This window comes from Acanthochromis polyacanthus, chromosome 20 (assembly GCF_021347895.1).
Source record: "Acanthochromis polyacanthus isolate Apoly-LR-REF ecotype Palm Island chromosome 20, KAUST_Apoly_ChrSc, whole genome shotgun sequence".
Lineage (NCBI taxonomy): Eukaryota > Metazoa > Chordata > Actinopteri > Pomacentridae > Acanthochromis > Acanthochromis polyacanthus.
In genome coordinates, this window is record NC_067132.1 from 31,456,324 (window position 1) to 31,473,896 (window position 17,573).

The window sequence follows — 17,573 nt, forward strand, 5'->3', positions numbered from 1 at the left end:
TTCTGACCTCCACTTCAGACCAACACGTGTTTACTGGGTATTCGGTCAGGTGTTGCCATGGAAACTCGGGTCACAGGTGCCGCTGGTTAACCTTTGAGCGGTCTGTGTGGACACGAGGCAGGGCGCATGCGCAGCAGCGGTCTCCTCACCGTTAACCCTCTCCGGTCCGCCTGCCGGTGTGTCGGTGTGTTCGGGGCTCATGGCGGCCGGTCGGGACTCTCTGTACCTGGGCCTGGATTTCAGCACGCAGCAGGTAAAACCGGAAAACTCACCTGAACGTCACGCGCTGCTTCGGTGATGCGCAGTACAGTGAAGAATGGAGCCTACTGCGCAGACACGGAAAGCGGAGAGTTTGTTTTGTTTTTGCTGCAGAGTTTGAGTGTGAAATGTTTGTTTGTTTGTTAAAGTCATTCGGTGTGAGTCACGTGACGGTTTCAGCTGCAGAAGAAGTGATCAGACAGACTTTGACCCGCGTGCAGCCGCTGGATCGATCATAATCTCTGATCAGAGCATTGATCCTGCAGAAGTCCAGTCTGTGTTGTGTGAAATCTAAAGTCTAACGTAATGATCAGTTACCAGGACAACAGCAGATTACTGATCGATCAATCCGCTGATAAAACAAGGGGAGAAAAAACTGTGAAAACTGCTGCAGAACCAAAGAAAGATGAAAAAACCCGAAGAAATCATGAAACAAATCACCATCTCATTAAAATAGAACAATTTTACATGATTAAATTTTATGTTTTTATTTGTTTTTATGCAGTAGAACTTTAATGATCATTTAAAGATCAAAGTTAAAAGTAATTTAAAGGCATTTTAATCGATCAGAAATACATAAACAGCATTCTACATCACAGTTTCATGTAGAAATCTAATGAAACGCGGAAAATGTTGATGGATGTGTCCCCCTGAGCTCTTCCTGTTCTGTTTGTGCTCCTGAATGCGGCTCTGAGTGGATGTTCTGGACCTTTCTGTGGGTTTCTAACTCTTGGTTTCCTGCAGCTGAAGGCGGTGGTCATCGATGGAAACCTCAGCGTGGTTCATCAGAGCAGCGTTCAGTTCGACTCAGAGCTGCCACACTTCAGGTACCAGCAGCGTCTTTACTGCTCCTACTGAGGGTTTGGCTTCATGTGTCTGAATTAAAGCACGTCTCTGATATTCAGTTACAGATGTGCAAATACAGAAACAAACACGTTCAAATGTCAGCCAGACTCAACAAAACCTAAAACCTGATCAGATGTAACGTATCAGCCGCTGTGTCGCTGTGCTGCATCTGTTACCATGGTGACGGCGTCATGTTGTTTGTTTGTTTGTCTTGTCCAGGACTCAGGGCGGGGTCCACATCCACGCTGACAGGCTGACGGTCACCTCACCTGTGCTGATGTGGGTCCAGGTGAGTTTCAGGTGTTTCCTCAGCTGACATCACATGACCCGGCTCCGCGCCTCTGATTGGCTGTCGTCTCTCCCTCAGGCCCTCGACCTGCTATTGGACAAGATGAAGAGGGCGGGGTTTAACTTTGCTGACGTCAGAGCGTTGTCGGGCAGCGGCCAGGTGAGGCGGAGCTTCTCTCACCCGGTTTTTACATAAAATAGTGAAATAAAACAGAGCAGGAGGAAAGTGTGTGAAAGTCTGAGGGCGGTTTTAATGTGACAGGTCAGCAGAACACATGCTGAGTTCACCGTCATCAGTAATTAATAATTAATCAGCCCCCACCCTTAAAGATGCTGACTGTGCATCTGTAACGCTTTAATAAATACCACCTGAAGATGCTCATTTAAAGGTGTGTTTATTAAATACCAGCTGAAGAGGCTCATTTAAAGGTGTTTTTAATAAATACCACCTGAAGATGCTCATTTAAAGGTGTGTTTATTAAATACCAGCTGAAGAGGCTCATTTAAAGGTGTGTTTGCTGTGACTCATCTGTTTAAATCTAATAAATTACATTTTTAACCCTTTGATGCACAACATTGGGTCCAAAATGGGCTATCTCTTGACCCATCAAAGGGTTAATCAAAGTGGGAACATTTTCTGGTTTCTTTCCTCTTCAGTGACAGAAAACTGAATAAAAACAAAACTTAGAATCAATAATAGATCCTAATTATCAATCACTAACAGAAGCTATAAATCACTCATAATTGTATCATCCACACACAAATAACTATATAAATGAGAAGAAATAGGTAGCAATCACAGCTAATACATATCAATCACAGTCAATGAACATCAATCGTTGATAATGAACATCAATCACAGTCCTGCATCCATCACATATAATAATGATCAATAATAGATCATAAGTGTAAATCACAAATAATCATATCAATCACAGAAAAATCAGCTGCATATAATGCATCAATCGGAAATACTCCTATCAATCACTGCTAATGCATCAGTCACATATTTTGGCAGCTAATGAAATACTTTTTTGTTAAAACTGTCTAAACTCCTCTTCAGTGTGAACATTTTTTGGCTCAGTGACAGAAACCTGAATAAAACTAAACGTTTCTCATCTCTGGTGTCTGGAGACCGAACAGTTTATTGATTAATCTACGGTCAATAATTAAATACTTTTGGTCTTATGTTAAACCTTCATCAGTTTATTCACATTTGGACTAAATCCAGATTAAGACTTTCTAAACATTGTTCTCCTGAAATAAGGATGCAGCTTCAAAAACCCTCTACTAAAGAGCTGCAAAAAACGATCAATCAGCTGTTCCGATCGTCAGTCGGCTGTTCCGATCGTCAGTCGGCTGTTCCGATCGTCAGTCGGCTGTTCCGATCGTCAGTCAGCTGTTCTAATTATCACTCTGAGCCACCTTTCAGGAGAACACAGGTGAAGATCCTCTGTCGCTGGGAACGTATTCAGCTTTCTCTTCATCTGCAGCTCTGAAACATTTTTCACCGTTTTTTAAATCGATTGATTTTATTTGTTATCAAAGGACAATCCCTCTGTTGTAGATACAGAAAAGTGCCAGGAACAGCTGATCCTTCATGTTGTTTGGGCTGTCTTTGTTTCTTCATGTCAGGAGTGTCCTTTTCTTCCTCACTCTGTTAAAACCTGTGTGTTTGTATGTTTTTGGAGAGTTCTGCTAGACTGGAAATATGAAGGGGTCTCTGTGTTTTAAGCCAGGGGTCTCTGTGTTTTAAGCCAGGGATCTCTCTGTTATAAGCCAGGGGTCTCTGTGTTGGTTTAATTCTGGGGTAGAGCCCTCAGAGGTTGTGGGGAATGTGACCTCAGTGTCGCCCATTCGTGCCCACCACCTTTAAATCTCATCCTCGTCTTCTCTGCAGACGATGGTCATGCAGTCTCCCTCACCGATAGTAAAAATGGTTGTTATTGAACAAATTGTCCACAGATTATTGATCACCAGACATCTGAAAGTTTCTCTGCTTCCTCCTCAGCAACATGGCAGCGTGTTCTGGAGAACTGGAGCTTCTGAGACTCTGAAACATCTGGAACCGGATCAGAACCTGGAGCAGCTGCTGCAGGTGTGTGTGTGTGCGCCCGTGTGCGTGCGCACGCGTGTGCGTGCGTGCGTGCGTGTGCGCGTGCGTGTGCGCGTGTGTGTGTGCGTGCGTGCGTGCGCTATTCTCAGGTGTCTCTGTCTCCTCCAGGACAGCTTCTCTGTCTCAGACAGTCCGGTCTGGATGGACTCCAGCAGCAGTAAACAGTGTTTAGACCTGGAGGCAGCAGCAGGGGGCGCCGAGAGACTGGCAGAGATCACTGGGTCCAGAGGATACGAGGTCTATCTGTCTTCTATTAACCCCTCTTTCTATTTCAGGACATTTAAAGACATTCTCAGTAGAACCTTTAAAGAACGTTGTCGGTACGTTTATCTGCAGCGTTTTACAGGAAACCAGATCGCCAAACTACGTCAGACCAGACCAGACGAGTTCATGGACACCGAGGTCAGAGCTGCTCTACACCTGTCCACCTGTTCACCCTCACACCTGTCCACCTGTTCACCCTCACACCTGTCCACCTGTTCACCCTCACACCTGTCCACCTGTCCACCATCATGCCTGTGACCTCACTTCCTGTGTGTTTTCAGAGGATCTCATTGGTCAGCAGCTTTGCAGCGTCTCTCTTCCTCGGTGGTTACGCCGCCATCGACTACAGTGACGGTAAAGTTTGTAAAGTCTTTATCACACGCTGTGACTGATCAGCTTATTGATTGATTGATTGATTGGTTCTCCAGGTTCTGGGATGAATCTGTTGGACATCAGGACCAGAAACTGGTCTCAGATTTGCCTGGAAGCCACCGCTCCACATCTGGACCAGCTCCTGGGAGCTCCACTGCCCTCCACATCTGTGCTGGTAAGACTGATCTGTACTGGTCCCTACTGGTCCCTACTGGTCCTTCCTGGCCCCCACTGATCCTTCCTGGTCTTTACTGGTCCTTACTGGTCCGTACTGGTCCTTACTGGTCCCTACTGTGTTCCAGGGCCCCGTGTCGTCCTACTACGTCCATCGCTATGGTTTCTCTGAGAGCTGCAGTGTGGTGTCTTTTACTGGAGATAATCCAGGTAGGTGGAGTCTCGTGTCTGTGTTTACAGCTTCTGGCTGATTGTCGGCGTTGTTCTGTAGATTGATTTATTTTAGAGGGAGCACGTGTTTCAGACCTTAAAATGATGAAAAGAATTTAAATGAATCCTGAATCGTGGAGGAAACCCTTTAGAAACCCTCAGATTTAGAGGAGGAGTCTGAAGGACAGCAGAGGATTTCTGTGTTCACGTCTAGAAGTCCTGTCAGGAAGCAGCTGAAGGTCTGAAGGTCCAACTGGGTCCTGAGAGTCCAACGTTCCACCACTAGATGGTGCTGCTGATTCTCTGAACCACGTCTGGAGATTTAATATCCAAGTTTTTGACAGTTTTGTGCATAAATATAGAAGTTTTTGACACTTTACTATGTAAATACCCAAATCTTTCTCTATATGGTGTGTAAATATTCAAGTTCTTGACACTTTTGTGTTTTAATGTCTACGTTTTTGAGTATTTTGTGCATTAATATCTAAGCTTCTGACAATTGTGTTCATTAATATATTTTTAACAATTTTGTGCATTAATATTCAAATGTTTCACTATTTTGTGCATTAATATCTAAGTTTTCTACTATTTTGTCCGTTGTTATCCACATTTTTGACAATTTTATTAATGTCTTTTTTTACTACTTTGTGCATTAATATCCATATTATTGAATACTTTGTGCGTTAATGTTAACTTGAGTTTCTCTGTTTTTCAGCGTCTCTGGCAGGAATGAGGCTTCAACCAGGAGACATCGCAGTGAGTCTGTTTGTGTTACCATTGATGTTACTGTGTGTGTTTGTGTTGTTATTTCTGTGTGTTACTGTGTGTGTTTGTGTCCAGGTGAGTCTGGGGACCAGTGACACGGTGTTTCTGTGGATCCAGAAACCTCGTCCAGCTCTGGAGGGTCACGTGTTCTGCAGCCCGGTGGACCAGGAGGCCTTCATGGCTCTGCTGTGGTACCGACAAAAAAACGACACAAAACGACACACAACTATACACAACAATACACAACAGTACATAACAACACATAGTCACCGTGTAAATTAATGCTTTCTTGTAGAAAAACAAACAACCATCATAAAAACACAGTTTATTCTTTAACTTATTTAAAATTGAAGGTTATTGACTTTTTAGTGTGTTAATATTCAGATTATTGATCTGTTCATGTGTTAATATTCAGATTATTGATCTGTTTATGTGTTAATATTCAGATTATTGATCTGTTCATGTGTTAATATTCAGATTATTGATCTGTTCATGTGTTAATATTCAGATTATTGATCTGTTCATGTGTTAATATTCAGATTATTGATCTGTTCATGTGTTAATATTCAGATTATTGATCTGTTCATGTGTTAATATTCAGATTATTGATCTGTTCATGTGTTAATATTCATGTTATTGATCTGTTTATGTGTTAATATTCAGATTATTGATCTGTTTATGTGTTAATATTCAGATTATTGATCTGTTCATGTGTTAATATTCAGATTATTGATCTGTTCATGTGTTAATATTCAGATTATTGATCTGTTCATGTGTTAATATTCAGATTATTGATCTGTTCATGTGTTAATATTCAGATTATTGATCTGTTCATGTGTTAATATTCAGATTATTGATCTGTTCATGTGTTAATATTCAGATTATTGATCTGTTCATGTGTTAATATTCAGATTATTGATCTGTTTATGTGTTAATATTCAGATTATTGATCTGTTCATGTGTTAATATTCAGGTTATTGATCTGTTTATGTGTTAATATTCAGGTTATTGATCTGTTCATGTGTTAATATTCAGGTTATTGATCTGTTTATGTGTTAATATTCAGATTATTGATCTGTTCATGTGTTAATATTCAGGTTATTGATCTGTTTATGTGTTAATATTCAGGTTATTGATCTGTTCATGTGTTAATATTCAGGTTATTGATCTGTTCATGTGTTAATATTCAGGTTATTGATCTGTTCATGTGTTAATATTCAGGTTATTGATCTGTTCATGTGTTAATATTCAGGTTATTGATCTGTTCATGTGTTAATATTCAGGTTATTGATCTGTTCATGTGTTAATATTCAGGTTATTGATCTGTTCATGTGTTAATATTCAGGTTATTGATCTGTTCATGTGTTAATATTCAGGTTATTGATCTGTTCATGTGTTAATATTCAGATTATTGATCTGTTTATGTGTTAATATTCAGATTATTGATCTGTTTATGTGTTAATATTCAGATTATTGATCTGTTTATGTGTTAATATTCAGATTATTGATCTGTTTATGTGTTAATATTCAGATTATTGATCTGTTCATGTGTTAATATTCAGATTATTGATCTGTTCATGTGTTAATATTCAGATTATTGATCTGTTCATGTGTTAATATTCAGATTATTGATCTGTTTATGTGTTAATATTCAGATTATTGATCTGTTTATGTGTTAATATTCAGATTATTGATCTGTTCATGTGTTAATATTCAGATTATTGATCTGTTCATGTGTTAATATTCAGATTATTGATCTGTTCATGTGTTAATATTCAGATTATTGATCTGTTTATGTGTTAATATTCAGATTATTGATCTGTTTATGTGTTAATATTCAGATTATTGATCTGTTTATGTGTTAATATTCAGATTATTGATCTGTTCATGTGTTAATATTCAGATTATTGATCTGTTCATGTGTTAATATTCAGATTATTGATCTGTTCATGTGTTAATATTCAGATTATTGATCTGTTTATGTGTTAATATTCAGATTATTGATCTGTTTATGTGTTAATATTCAGATTATTGATCTGTTCATGTGTTAATATTCAGATTATTGATCTGTTCATGTGTTAATATTCAGATTATTGATCTGTTCATGTGTTAATATTCAGATTATTGATCTGTTTATGTGTTAATATTCAGATTATTGATCTGTTTATGTGTTAATATTCAGATTATTGATCTGTTCATGTGTTAATATTCAGATTATTGATCTGTTTATGTGTTAATATTCAGATTATTGATCTGTTTATGTGTTAATATTCAGATTATTGATCTGTTCATGTGTTAATATTCAGATTATTGATCTGTTCATGTGTTAATATTCAGATTATTGATCTGTTCATGTGTTAATATTCAGATTATTGATCTGTTCATGTGTTAATATTCAGATTATTGATCTGTTCATGTGTTAATATTCAGATTATTGATCTGTTCATGTGTTAATATTCAGGTTATTGATACTTTAGTGTGTTAATATTCAGATTATTGATCTGTTCATGTGTTAATATTCAGATTATTGATCTGTTTATGTGTTAATATTCAGATTATTGATCTGTTCATGTGTTAATATTCAGATTATTGATCTGTTTATGTGTTAATATTCAGATTATTGATCTGTTCATGTGTTAATATTCAGATTATTGATCTGTTCATGTGTTAATATTCAGATTATTGATCTGTTCATGTGTTAATATTCAGATTATTGATCTGTTCATGTGTTAATATTCAGATTATTGATCTGTTCATGTGTTAATATTCAGGTTATTGATACTTTAGTGTGTTAATATTCAGATTATTGATCTGTTTATGTGTTAATATTCAGGTTATTGATACTTTAGTGTGTTAATATTCAGATTATTGATCTGTTTATGTGTTAATATTCAGATTATTGATCTGTTTATGTGTTAATATTCAGATTATTGATCTGTTCATGTGTTAATATTCAGATTATTGATCTGTTCATGTGTTAATATTCAGATTATTGATCTGTTCATGTGTTAATATTCAGATTATTGATCTGTTCATGTGTTAATATTCAGATTATTGATCTGTTCATGTGTTAATATTCAGATTATTGATCTGTTCATGTGTTAATATTCAGATTATTGATCTGTTTATGTGTTAATATTCAGATTATTGATCTGTTCATGTGTTAATATTCAGATTATTGATCTGTTTATGTGTTAATATTCAGATTATTGATCTGTTCATGTGTTAATATTCAGATTATTGATCTGTTCATGTGTTAATATTCAGATTATTGATCTGTTCATGTGTTAATATTCAGATTATTGATCTGTTCATGTGTTAATATTCAGATTATTGATCTGTTTATGTGTTAATATTCAGATTATTGATCTGTTTATGTGTTAATATTCAGATTATTGATCTGTTCATGTGTTAATATTCAGATTATTGATCTGTTTATGTGTTAATATTCAGATTATTGATCTGTTCATGTGTTAATATTCAGATTATTGATCTGTTCATGTGTTAATATTCAGATTATTGATCTGTTCATGTGTTAATATTCAGATTATTGATCTGTTCATGTGTTAATATTCAGGTTATTGATACTTTAGTGTGTTAATATTCAGATTATTGATCTGTTTATGTGTTAATATTCAGGTTATTGATACTTTAGTGTGTTAATATTCAGATTATTGATCTGTTTATGTGTTAATATTCAGATTATTGATCTGTTCATGTGTTAATATTCAGGTTATTGATCTGTTTATGTGTTAATATTCAGATTATTGATCTGTTCATGTGTTAATATTCAGGTTATTGATACTTTAGTGTGTTAATATTCAGATTATTGATCTGTTCATGTGTTAATATTCAGATTATTGATCTGTTTATGTGTTAATATTCAGATTATTGATCTGTTTATGTGTTAATATTCAGATTATTGATCTGTTCATGTGTTAATATTCAGATTATTGATCTGTTCATGTGTTAATATTCAGATTATTGATCTGTTCATGTGTTAATATTCAGATTATTGATCTGTTTATGTGTTAATATTCAGATTATTGATCTGTTTATGTGTTAATATTCAGATTATTGATCTGTTCATGTGTTAATATTCAGATTATTGATCTGTTCATGTGTTAATATTCAGATTATTGATCTGTTCATGTGTTAATATTCAGATTATTGATCTGTTCATGTGTTAATATTCAGATTATTGATCTGTTCATGTGTTAATATTCAGGTTATTGATACTTTAGTGTGTTAATATTCAGATTATTGATCTGTTCATGTGTTAATATTCAGATTATTGATCTGTTTATGTGTTAATATTCAGATTATTGATCTGTTTATGTGTTAATATTCAGATTATTGATCTGTTCATGTGTTAATATTCAGATTATTGATCTGTTTATGTGTTAATATTCAGATTATTGATCTGTTCATGTGTTAATATTCAGATTATTGATCTGTTCATGTGTTAATATTCAGATTATTGATCTGTTCATGTGTTAATATTCAGATTATTGATCTGTTCATGTGTTAATATTCAGATTATTGATCTGTTCATGTGTTAATATTCAGGTTATTGATACTTTAGTGTGTTAATATTCAGATTATTGATCTGTTTATGTGTTAATATTCAGGTTATTGATACTTTAGTGTGTTAATATTCAGATTATTGATCTGTTTATGTGTTAATATTCAGATTATTGATCTGTTTATGTGTTAATATTCAGATTATTGATCTGTTCATGTGTTAATATTCAGATTATTGATCTGTTCATGTGTTAATATTCAGATTATTGATCTGTTCATGTGTTAATATTCAGATTATTGATCTGTTCATGTGTTAATATTCAGATTATTGATCTGTTCATGTGTTAATATTCAGATTATTGATCTGTTTATGTGTTAATATTCAGATTATTGATCTGTTCATGTGTTAATATTCAGATTATTGATCTGTTTATGTGTTAATATTCAGATTATTGATCTGTTCATGTGTTAATATTCAGATTATTGATCTGTTCATGTGTTAATATTCAGATTATTGATCTGTTCATGTGTTAATATTCAGATTATTGATCTGTTCATGTGTTAATATTCAGGTTATTGATACTTTAGTGTGTTAATATTCAGATTATTGATCTGTTCATGTGTTAATATTCAGATTATTGATCTGTTTATGTGTTAATATTCAGATTATTGATCTGTTTATGTGTTAATATTCAGATTATTGATCTGTTCATGTGTTAATATTCAGATTATTGATCTGTTTATGTGTTAATATTCAGATTATTGATCTGTTCATGTGTTAATATTCAGATTATTGATCTGTTCATGTGTTAATATTCAGATTATTGATCTGTTCATGTGTTAATATTCAGATTATTGATCTGTTCATGTGTTAATATTCAGATTATTGATCTGTTTATGTGTTAATATTCAGATTATTGATCTGTTCATGTGTTAATATTCAGATTATTGATCTGTTTATGTGTTAATATTCAGATTATTGATCTGTTCATGTGTTAATATTCAGATTATTGATCTGTTCATGTGTTAATATTCAGATTATTGATCTGTTCATGTGTTAATATTCAGATTATTGATCTGTTCATGTGTTAATATTCAGGTTATTGATACTTTAGTGTGTTAATATTCAGATTATTGATCTGTTCATGTGTTAATATTCAGATTATTGATCTGTTTATGTGTTAATATTCAGATTATTGATCTGTTTATGTGTTAATATTCAGATTATTGATCTGTTCATGTGTTAATATTCAGATTATTGATCTGTTTATGTGTTAATATTCAGATTATTGATCTGTTCATGTGTTAATATTCAGATTATTGATCTGTTCATGTGTTAATATTCAGATTATTGATCTGTTTATGTGTTAATATTCAGATTATTGATCTGTTTATGTGTTAATATTCAGATTATTGATCTGTTTATGTGTTAATATTCAGATTATTGATCTGTTTATGTGTTAATATTCAGATTATTGATCTGTTCATGTGTTAATATTCAGATTATTGATCTGTTCATGTGTTAATATTCAGATTATTGATCTGTTCATGTGTTAATATTCAGGTTATTGATACTTTAGTGTGTTAATATTCAGGTTATTGATACTTTAGTGTGTTAATATTCAGGTTATTGATACTTTAGTGTGTTAATATTCAGATTATTGATCTGTTTATGTGTTAATATTCAGATTATTGATCTGTTTATGTGTTAATATTCAGATTATTGATCTGTTTATGTGTTAATATTCAGATTATTGATCTGTTCATGTGTTAATATTCAGGTTATTGATCTGTTCATGTGTTAATATTCAGGTTATTGATCTGTTCATGTGTTAATATTCAGATTATTGATCTGTTCATGTGTTAATATTCAGGTTATTGATCTGTTTATGTGTTAATATTCAGGTTATTGATCTGTTTATGTGTTAATATTCAGATTATTGATCTGTTTATGTGTTAATATTCAGATTATTGATCTGTTTATGTGTTAATATTCAGATTATTGATCTGTTCATGTGTTAATATTCAGATTATTGATCTGTTCATGTGTTAATATTCAGATTATTGATCTGTTTATGTGTTAATATTCAGATTATTGATCTGTTCATGTGTTAATATTCAGGTTATTGATCTGTTCATGTGTTAATATTCAGATTATTGATCTGTTCATGTGTTAATATTCAGATTATTGATCTGTTCATGTGTTAATATTCAGGTTATTGATCTGTTCATGTGTTAATATCAGGACATCCTGGTTATCGTCAGTGTTGTAGTTCACATAGTGACCAGATGGTGGCAGCATCATGTCTGATTGTTCCGTCCACAGCTTCAAGAACGGATCTCTGACCAGAGAACGCATCAGGAACGAGTGTGCTGGAGGATCATGGGAAGTTTTCTCTGCCATGTTGAAAGACACGCCGCTGGGAAACAACGGAAACATCGGTGAGGGTTCTTTACTTACTTCCTGTCCTTCTTTATTCCCTCCATCTGATCGGTTCTGTGCTGCGGTTCCAGGCTTTTATTTTGACACCATGGAGATCACTCCTCCAGCGGTGGGCGTCCATCGGTTTGACTCAGACGACAGCGAGGTTGGTGGACGGACATTCAGCTCAAATGGTTCTGTGTGAGTCTTTGCTGATTGTCAAGTGTCCCACCTGTCCCCCTGTCCTCCCCATCCTATCTGTCCCCCCTGTCCCCCCATACCCCCTGTCCCACCTGTCCCCCCCATTCTATCTGTCCCACCTGTCCCACCTGTCCTATCTGTCCCCCCTGTCCCCCCATACCCCCTGTCCCACCTGTCCCACCCTGTCTCCCCCTGTCCCACCTGTCCTATCTGTCCCCCCGCCCTTCCTGTCCCACCTGTCCCACCTGTCCCCCCCATTCTATCTGTCCCACCTGTCCCCCCCATTCTATCTGTCCCACCTGTCCCCCTGTCCTATCTGTCCCCCCACCCTTCCTGTCCCCCGTCCCCCCCGTCCATCTGTCCCTGCTGTCCCACCTGTCCCCTCTGTCCCCCCCATCCCCCCACCCTTCCTGTCCCCTTGGCCCTGGGCTGCAGGTGTCCTCCTTCAGTCCTCAGGTGGAGGTCCGTGCTCTGGTTGAGGGTCAGTTCCTGTCCAGGAGGCTCCATGCTGAGAGGCTGGGATACTCCATCGGTAAGAACTGCTCCGGTTACTAAATGTGGACGTATTGATTGTTAATGCCCAGCAGGGTTCTGTCATTGATTACTGATCAGCTCCAGTGGGTTTCTCGGTGATTTCTCAGCGTCTTATCACGTCCACGTACTAGATGGAACCAGAACTTTGTGTTTTCAGTTCCAGGAACCAGAGTTCTGGCGACAGGAGGAGCTTCGTCCAATAAGGAGATCCTGCAGGTCAGTTCTCCATCCGTTCCTCAGCGAGTGCTTCCTGTTCTACTGTTACTGCTGCCGTCTGACGGACTGCAGCTCCTACAGCCAAAGAGCAGATCTAGAACAGTGGAGGAACCAGAAACACTTTGATTTGTTTCTTCAGGTTCTGTCTGACGTCTTCAACGCTCCGGTTTTTACCATCGATCTGTCCGACTCGGCGTGTCTGGGATCAGCCTACAGAGCTCTGCACGGTACAGTGCTGCTCATACTAATGCTGCTCTAACTAGCCATCTGATTGGTTAACGATGTAGAATCTGACTCTCTGATTGGTCGATTTGTCTCCAGGCCTGGTAGCTGATTCTGGAGTCTCCTTCTTGGATGTGGTGAAGAACGCTCCGGAACCACAACGGGCCACGACACCACACACCTCAGCCAAGCAGGTACACACACACAGACGCACACAGACACACACACACCACAGTCGCCACAAAAACAGACAATTCACAACATGAAAGTAAAAAATCAGCACAGAAATGATACAAAATCATCACAAATGATCCAAAGCATGTAAAAGACGCATCATCACCCAGTAAACAACAAATCTGCACATAAAAACAGGGAAAAAACAGACATCACCTTCGAGACACAAAATCACTGCAAAAAAGTATTAAATCACCACAAAAATGGTGCAAAGTCACATCAGAGATCTAAAATCAACAAAAAAATGTGTAAACTCTCCACCAGATGCACCAAATCTCCACAAAAAACATCAAATCACCACAAAAGATGCTAAATCACCTAAAAGACTCACAAAATCACCACAAAAGATGCTAAATCACCTAAAAGACTCACAAAATCACCACAAAAGATGCTAAATCACCTAAAAGACTCACAAAATCACCACAAAAAAGTGCGAAATCACATCGTGGAGACACAAAATCACCACAAAAATGACACAAAATCAGCACAGAAAGCACCAAATCTCCATAAAAAACATCAAATCGCCACAAAAACGTGTTGATGTAGCCTCTTACTGTGTTATTTTGTGGTGATTTTGTGTTTTTTTTGTGGTTATTCTGTCCCAGTTGTGTTCTGCTCTCAGCCCTGTGTTGTTGTGATTCTAGCTGAATGTTGACTGAACACATGTTCGCTGGTGTTCCTCCTCCATAATTAAGCAGCTCGTTAATAATTAATGAGCTCTGCTGAGTGAATGCTCTCAGCAGCAGGAAGTTAAATACCGAGCAGCTCTCCTCTGAACTTCATCCTTTGTGGAGTCATGTGTGGAAAGTACACAGTAAAAACCAGTCCATCTTATTTAGATCCACGACACGAGTTCTGACGTAGAGAAGTAAGTATTTGATGTTCTAGCAGACATTATCAAACAACCAGTGGTGCAGCCTTGTCCAGAACAAGTTAAAATAGTCCAAATACCTTAAAAGCTGCACAAAATGTCACAGTTTTCCAAAAATTAGCCAATTTCTCCAACATGACAGAAACTTACCGGTCCAGAATCCCTTTAAACCTGTTCAGACGGTTCAAACAAAAACGGTCCAAAAAACTCTAGAATGACTCCCATGTTGTCTTAAAGGATTCGATCGTTGTCCAAGATGACTAATCATGTCCAAACTGTCTCAGAAATGGTCCAGTTGGCTCCAAAATCACCCACAATGACTCATCATTTGTCTCAAATGACAAAAAACAATCGAAACTCACTGGAAAAGTGGTAAAAATGTTTAATCTGACTCTAAACTGGCCCAAAAAACCTTGAAAATTCTTCAAACTGACTCAGAAATTGTTCAAAATGCTTCACAATATGTCCAAGAAGATAGAATCTCGTCCAGAATACCTTAAAGCCCTCTAGGTTTCCTAAAAAACAATGTAAAATGACCATAAAAACATTTAAAAAAGACTAAAACTTGTCCAAAATGAGCAGAAGAACTTCAGTCCTGTCCAGGTTTCCGCTAAAATCGTCCAAACTCACTCAAAATTTGCCCTGAAGGACTCAAACTTCTGCAGATTGACCAAAATATGAGTCAGAATTTGTCTGAACGGACTCGGAGCTGTTTGTCCTTAAAGCCATCCTGATTGGTCGATCGGTCATGTGACTCCATGGAGTTTGTTTTTGGTTCCGTTTCTTTTCTTAAACCGTTTTTCTGCTCCATCGTCTGTTCCTGGATCAGTCTCATGGTTTCTCCTCCTCCAGGTGTACGACAGGATGCTGCAGCGCTTCGCCCGATTGGAGGAGAGAGTCCTGCAGAAGCCCCGCCCCTGAGCCTCAGCCACCAATCAGCTGCGGATCCAAACGAAAACTAAATTCCTAAAAAGGTCTTTAATTAAACTACAGCTGGAGATCAAGCAGCGCTGTTGGATAACACCTTTAATTAGACTGGAAGATGATTAAAGTGGACTAGAGTTCTAATTAACGAGCAGTTCCACAGCAGGATGTTCTTCCACCTTTTCTGTAGTTTTTAGGTTTCACTGTGGACTTTAAATCCTCACAGACTCTGGATCAGGAGGAATCATCAGGAGGAAACTTCTGGACTCACACTTTATAATAAAAACTTCTCCAATCTGACACAAACACGGTCCGAGACGCCTTCAGTCCCGTCCTGGTTTCCTCAGAAATCGTCCAAACTGATTAAAAATTTGCTCCAAGCGCCTCCAGACTTGTGCAGGTTTCCTCAATAACTATGGAATGACTCAAAGTTTGTCCAAAATAGTAAAAAACAAAGTGCCAAAAATACAAAGAGTGACAAAAATTAACTTCAAATCTTTATGAAGTGACTCTAAAATTAAATAAAAACGGTCCAAAATGACACTAAACTAGTCAGCACGACTCAGAAACAGCTTAAAAAATCGATTCATTTAAAAATGACCCAACATTTGTCCAAAATGAGTCAAACATGTTTCTAAAAAAATACTCAGAATGTGTCTGTAAGCACAAAAAAACGTCCAAAATGACAGAAAAATAGTTTTATAAAAACCAAAAATGATAAATATTTGAAGAACTGTTATTTTCTGAAATTACAAATAAATTCTAAAAACTCCAGATGCCAGAATCGTTCTCCAGAGGAACTCACACGTGTTCAGAATTACTCAGAAATACTCATAAATGAGAAATGAGCTCAGTATCGTTCTGAAATTACTGAAGTCTGTTCAGATCCACACCATAGTCGTCCAAGAAATGACTCGTGTACACAAACAACCCAAAAAATAAAATAAACAAACAAAAAACATCAAAATTTGATTTGAAATCTTTCTACTCAAAATCTGTGGAAAATGAAAAAGAAATTCTCCAGAATAAAACCAAACGGATCAGAAATGATGAAACTAAAACCTTTGAAGCTACTAAAACTCCAGATGTTGTCAGAATTCCTCCAGATTGATCCAAAATGACAAAGAATCCAAAAGGTTTGGAAAAGAAAGAACAAAACTGATTGAGAACGTTTTGGAAATGTGTCCAAAGTAACACTGAGGGAACCCGTTACAGAACGTTCTTCTGTGGAACATTCAGTGTTCTTTGAGAACAGCAGAGGAGGAACGTTCAGAAAATGTTCTCCAGATGTTACTGAGGCCTCAGCTGGGTTTTACAGAACGTTCTAGTAATGTGACGTATTAAAGGTGAAACATTCTGAGTTATTTTGAGGATGTTTTTATTTGAAAACCATCTTTAAACACTTTTAATCTGGATTTAATGAAGAAGTGAAGCGAAGCAGCACAGAGGGGATCTTCAACATGAGACAGACATGAGGAGGATGATCATGTGTTTCTGTAGAGATTCTTTAATAAAAATCTGTTGTTTTCTTTCAGTTTTTGCAGGTTCTGTCACTTAAATGGTGGAATTTGTTGTATTTTAAAAGCAGAAACCGTTCCGGGTTAATTAAGAACGGGTTTGTTCACAGCAGCGTGGAGGAAGCAAACATTCACCTGGTTTTAGTGGGTTTGGATGTGGAGGGAACGAGCTGCTGCCTCCTACACTGCTGTCATTACAGCGACGTTATCATCCATCCAGAGGGTGATAAAGGTGTGTGTGTGTGTGTGTGTGTGTGTGTGTGTGTGTGTGTGTGTGTGTGTGTGTGTGTGTGTGTGTGTGTGTGTGTGTGTGTGTGTGTGTGTGTGTGTGTGGTGTGTGTGTGTGTGTGTGTGTGTGTGTATATAATGCGGCAGAGCGGGCTGGGTTCACATGAGGAGATGGGCACTGCAGAGGCCACACACGTGTGCGTCTGCATGTGTGTGCATTTCCAGGGTGGGGGGGGCTCTGTCCTCACATGACACACCCAACGGAGCTGCTGGTGTGTGTGTCCATGTGTGTGTCCGCTGTCCTCGGATGGCTTCAGTGTCCCCACAAACCCTGAAGAACCTCTGCAGCAACGCTAAAGATACAGGCCTGATGATAGGACTATTCTG

The 17,573-nt window shown here is 37.1% G+C and overlaps 1 protein-coding gene across 2 annotated transcripts; it reads left to right on the forward strand.

The window, feature by feature from the left end:
* The first annotated feature begins 100 nt into the window (after positions 1–100).
* On the forward strand, positions 101–16,975 carry xylb (xylulokinase homolog (H. influenzae)). 2 transcript variants are annotated; one of them, XR_007938425.1, is made up of 19 exons: positions 101–253; positions 1,003–1,085; positions 1,324–1,393; positions 1,472–1,552; positions 3,404–3,490; positions 3,617–3,745; positions 3,845–3,910; positions 4,054–4,126; positions 4,201–4,319; positions 4,447–4,528; positions 5,244–5,284; positions 5,369–5,484; positions 12,144–12,259; positions 12,332–12,405; positions 12,876–12,972; positions 13,082–13,190; positions 13,330–13,417; positions 13,512–13,606; positions 15,370–15,424. XR_007938425.1 is itself a non-coding variant. In XM_051940530.1 (19 exons), the coding sequence occupies exons 1-19, from the start codon at positions 200–202 to the stop codon at positions 15,436–15,438; spliced, it is 1,599 nt and encodes a 532-aa protein (XP_051796490.1). In that variant the 5' UTR covers positions 102–199; the 3' UTR covers positions 15,439–16,975. The 2 variants fall into 2 exon arrangements, 1 of the variants encoding a protein (XP_051796490.1); XM_051940530.1 differs by having other exon boundaries at positions 102–253; positions 13,132–13,190; positions 15,370–16,975.
* The last annotated feature ends 598 nt before the right edge of the window (positions 16,976–17,573 follow it).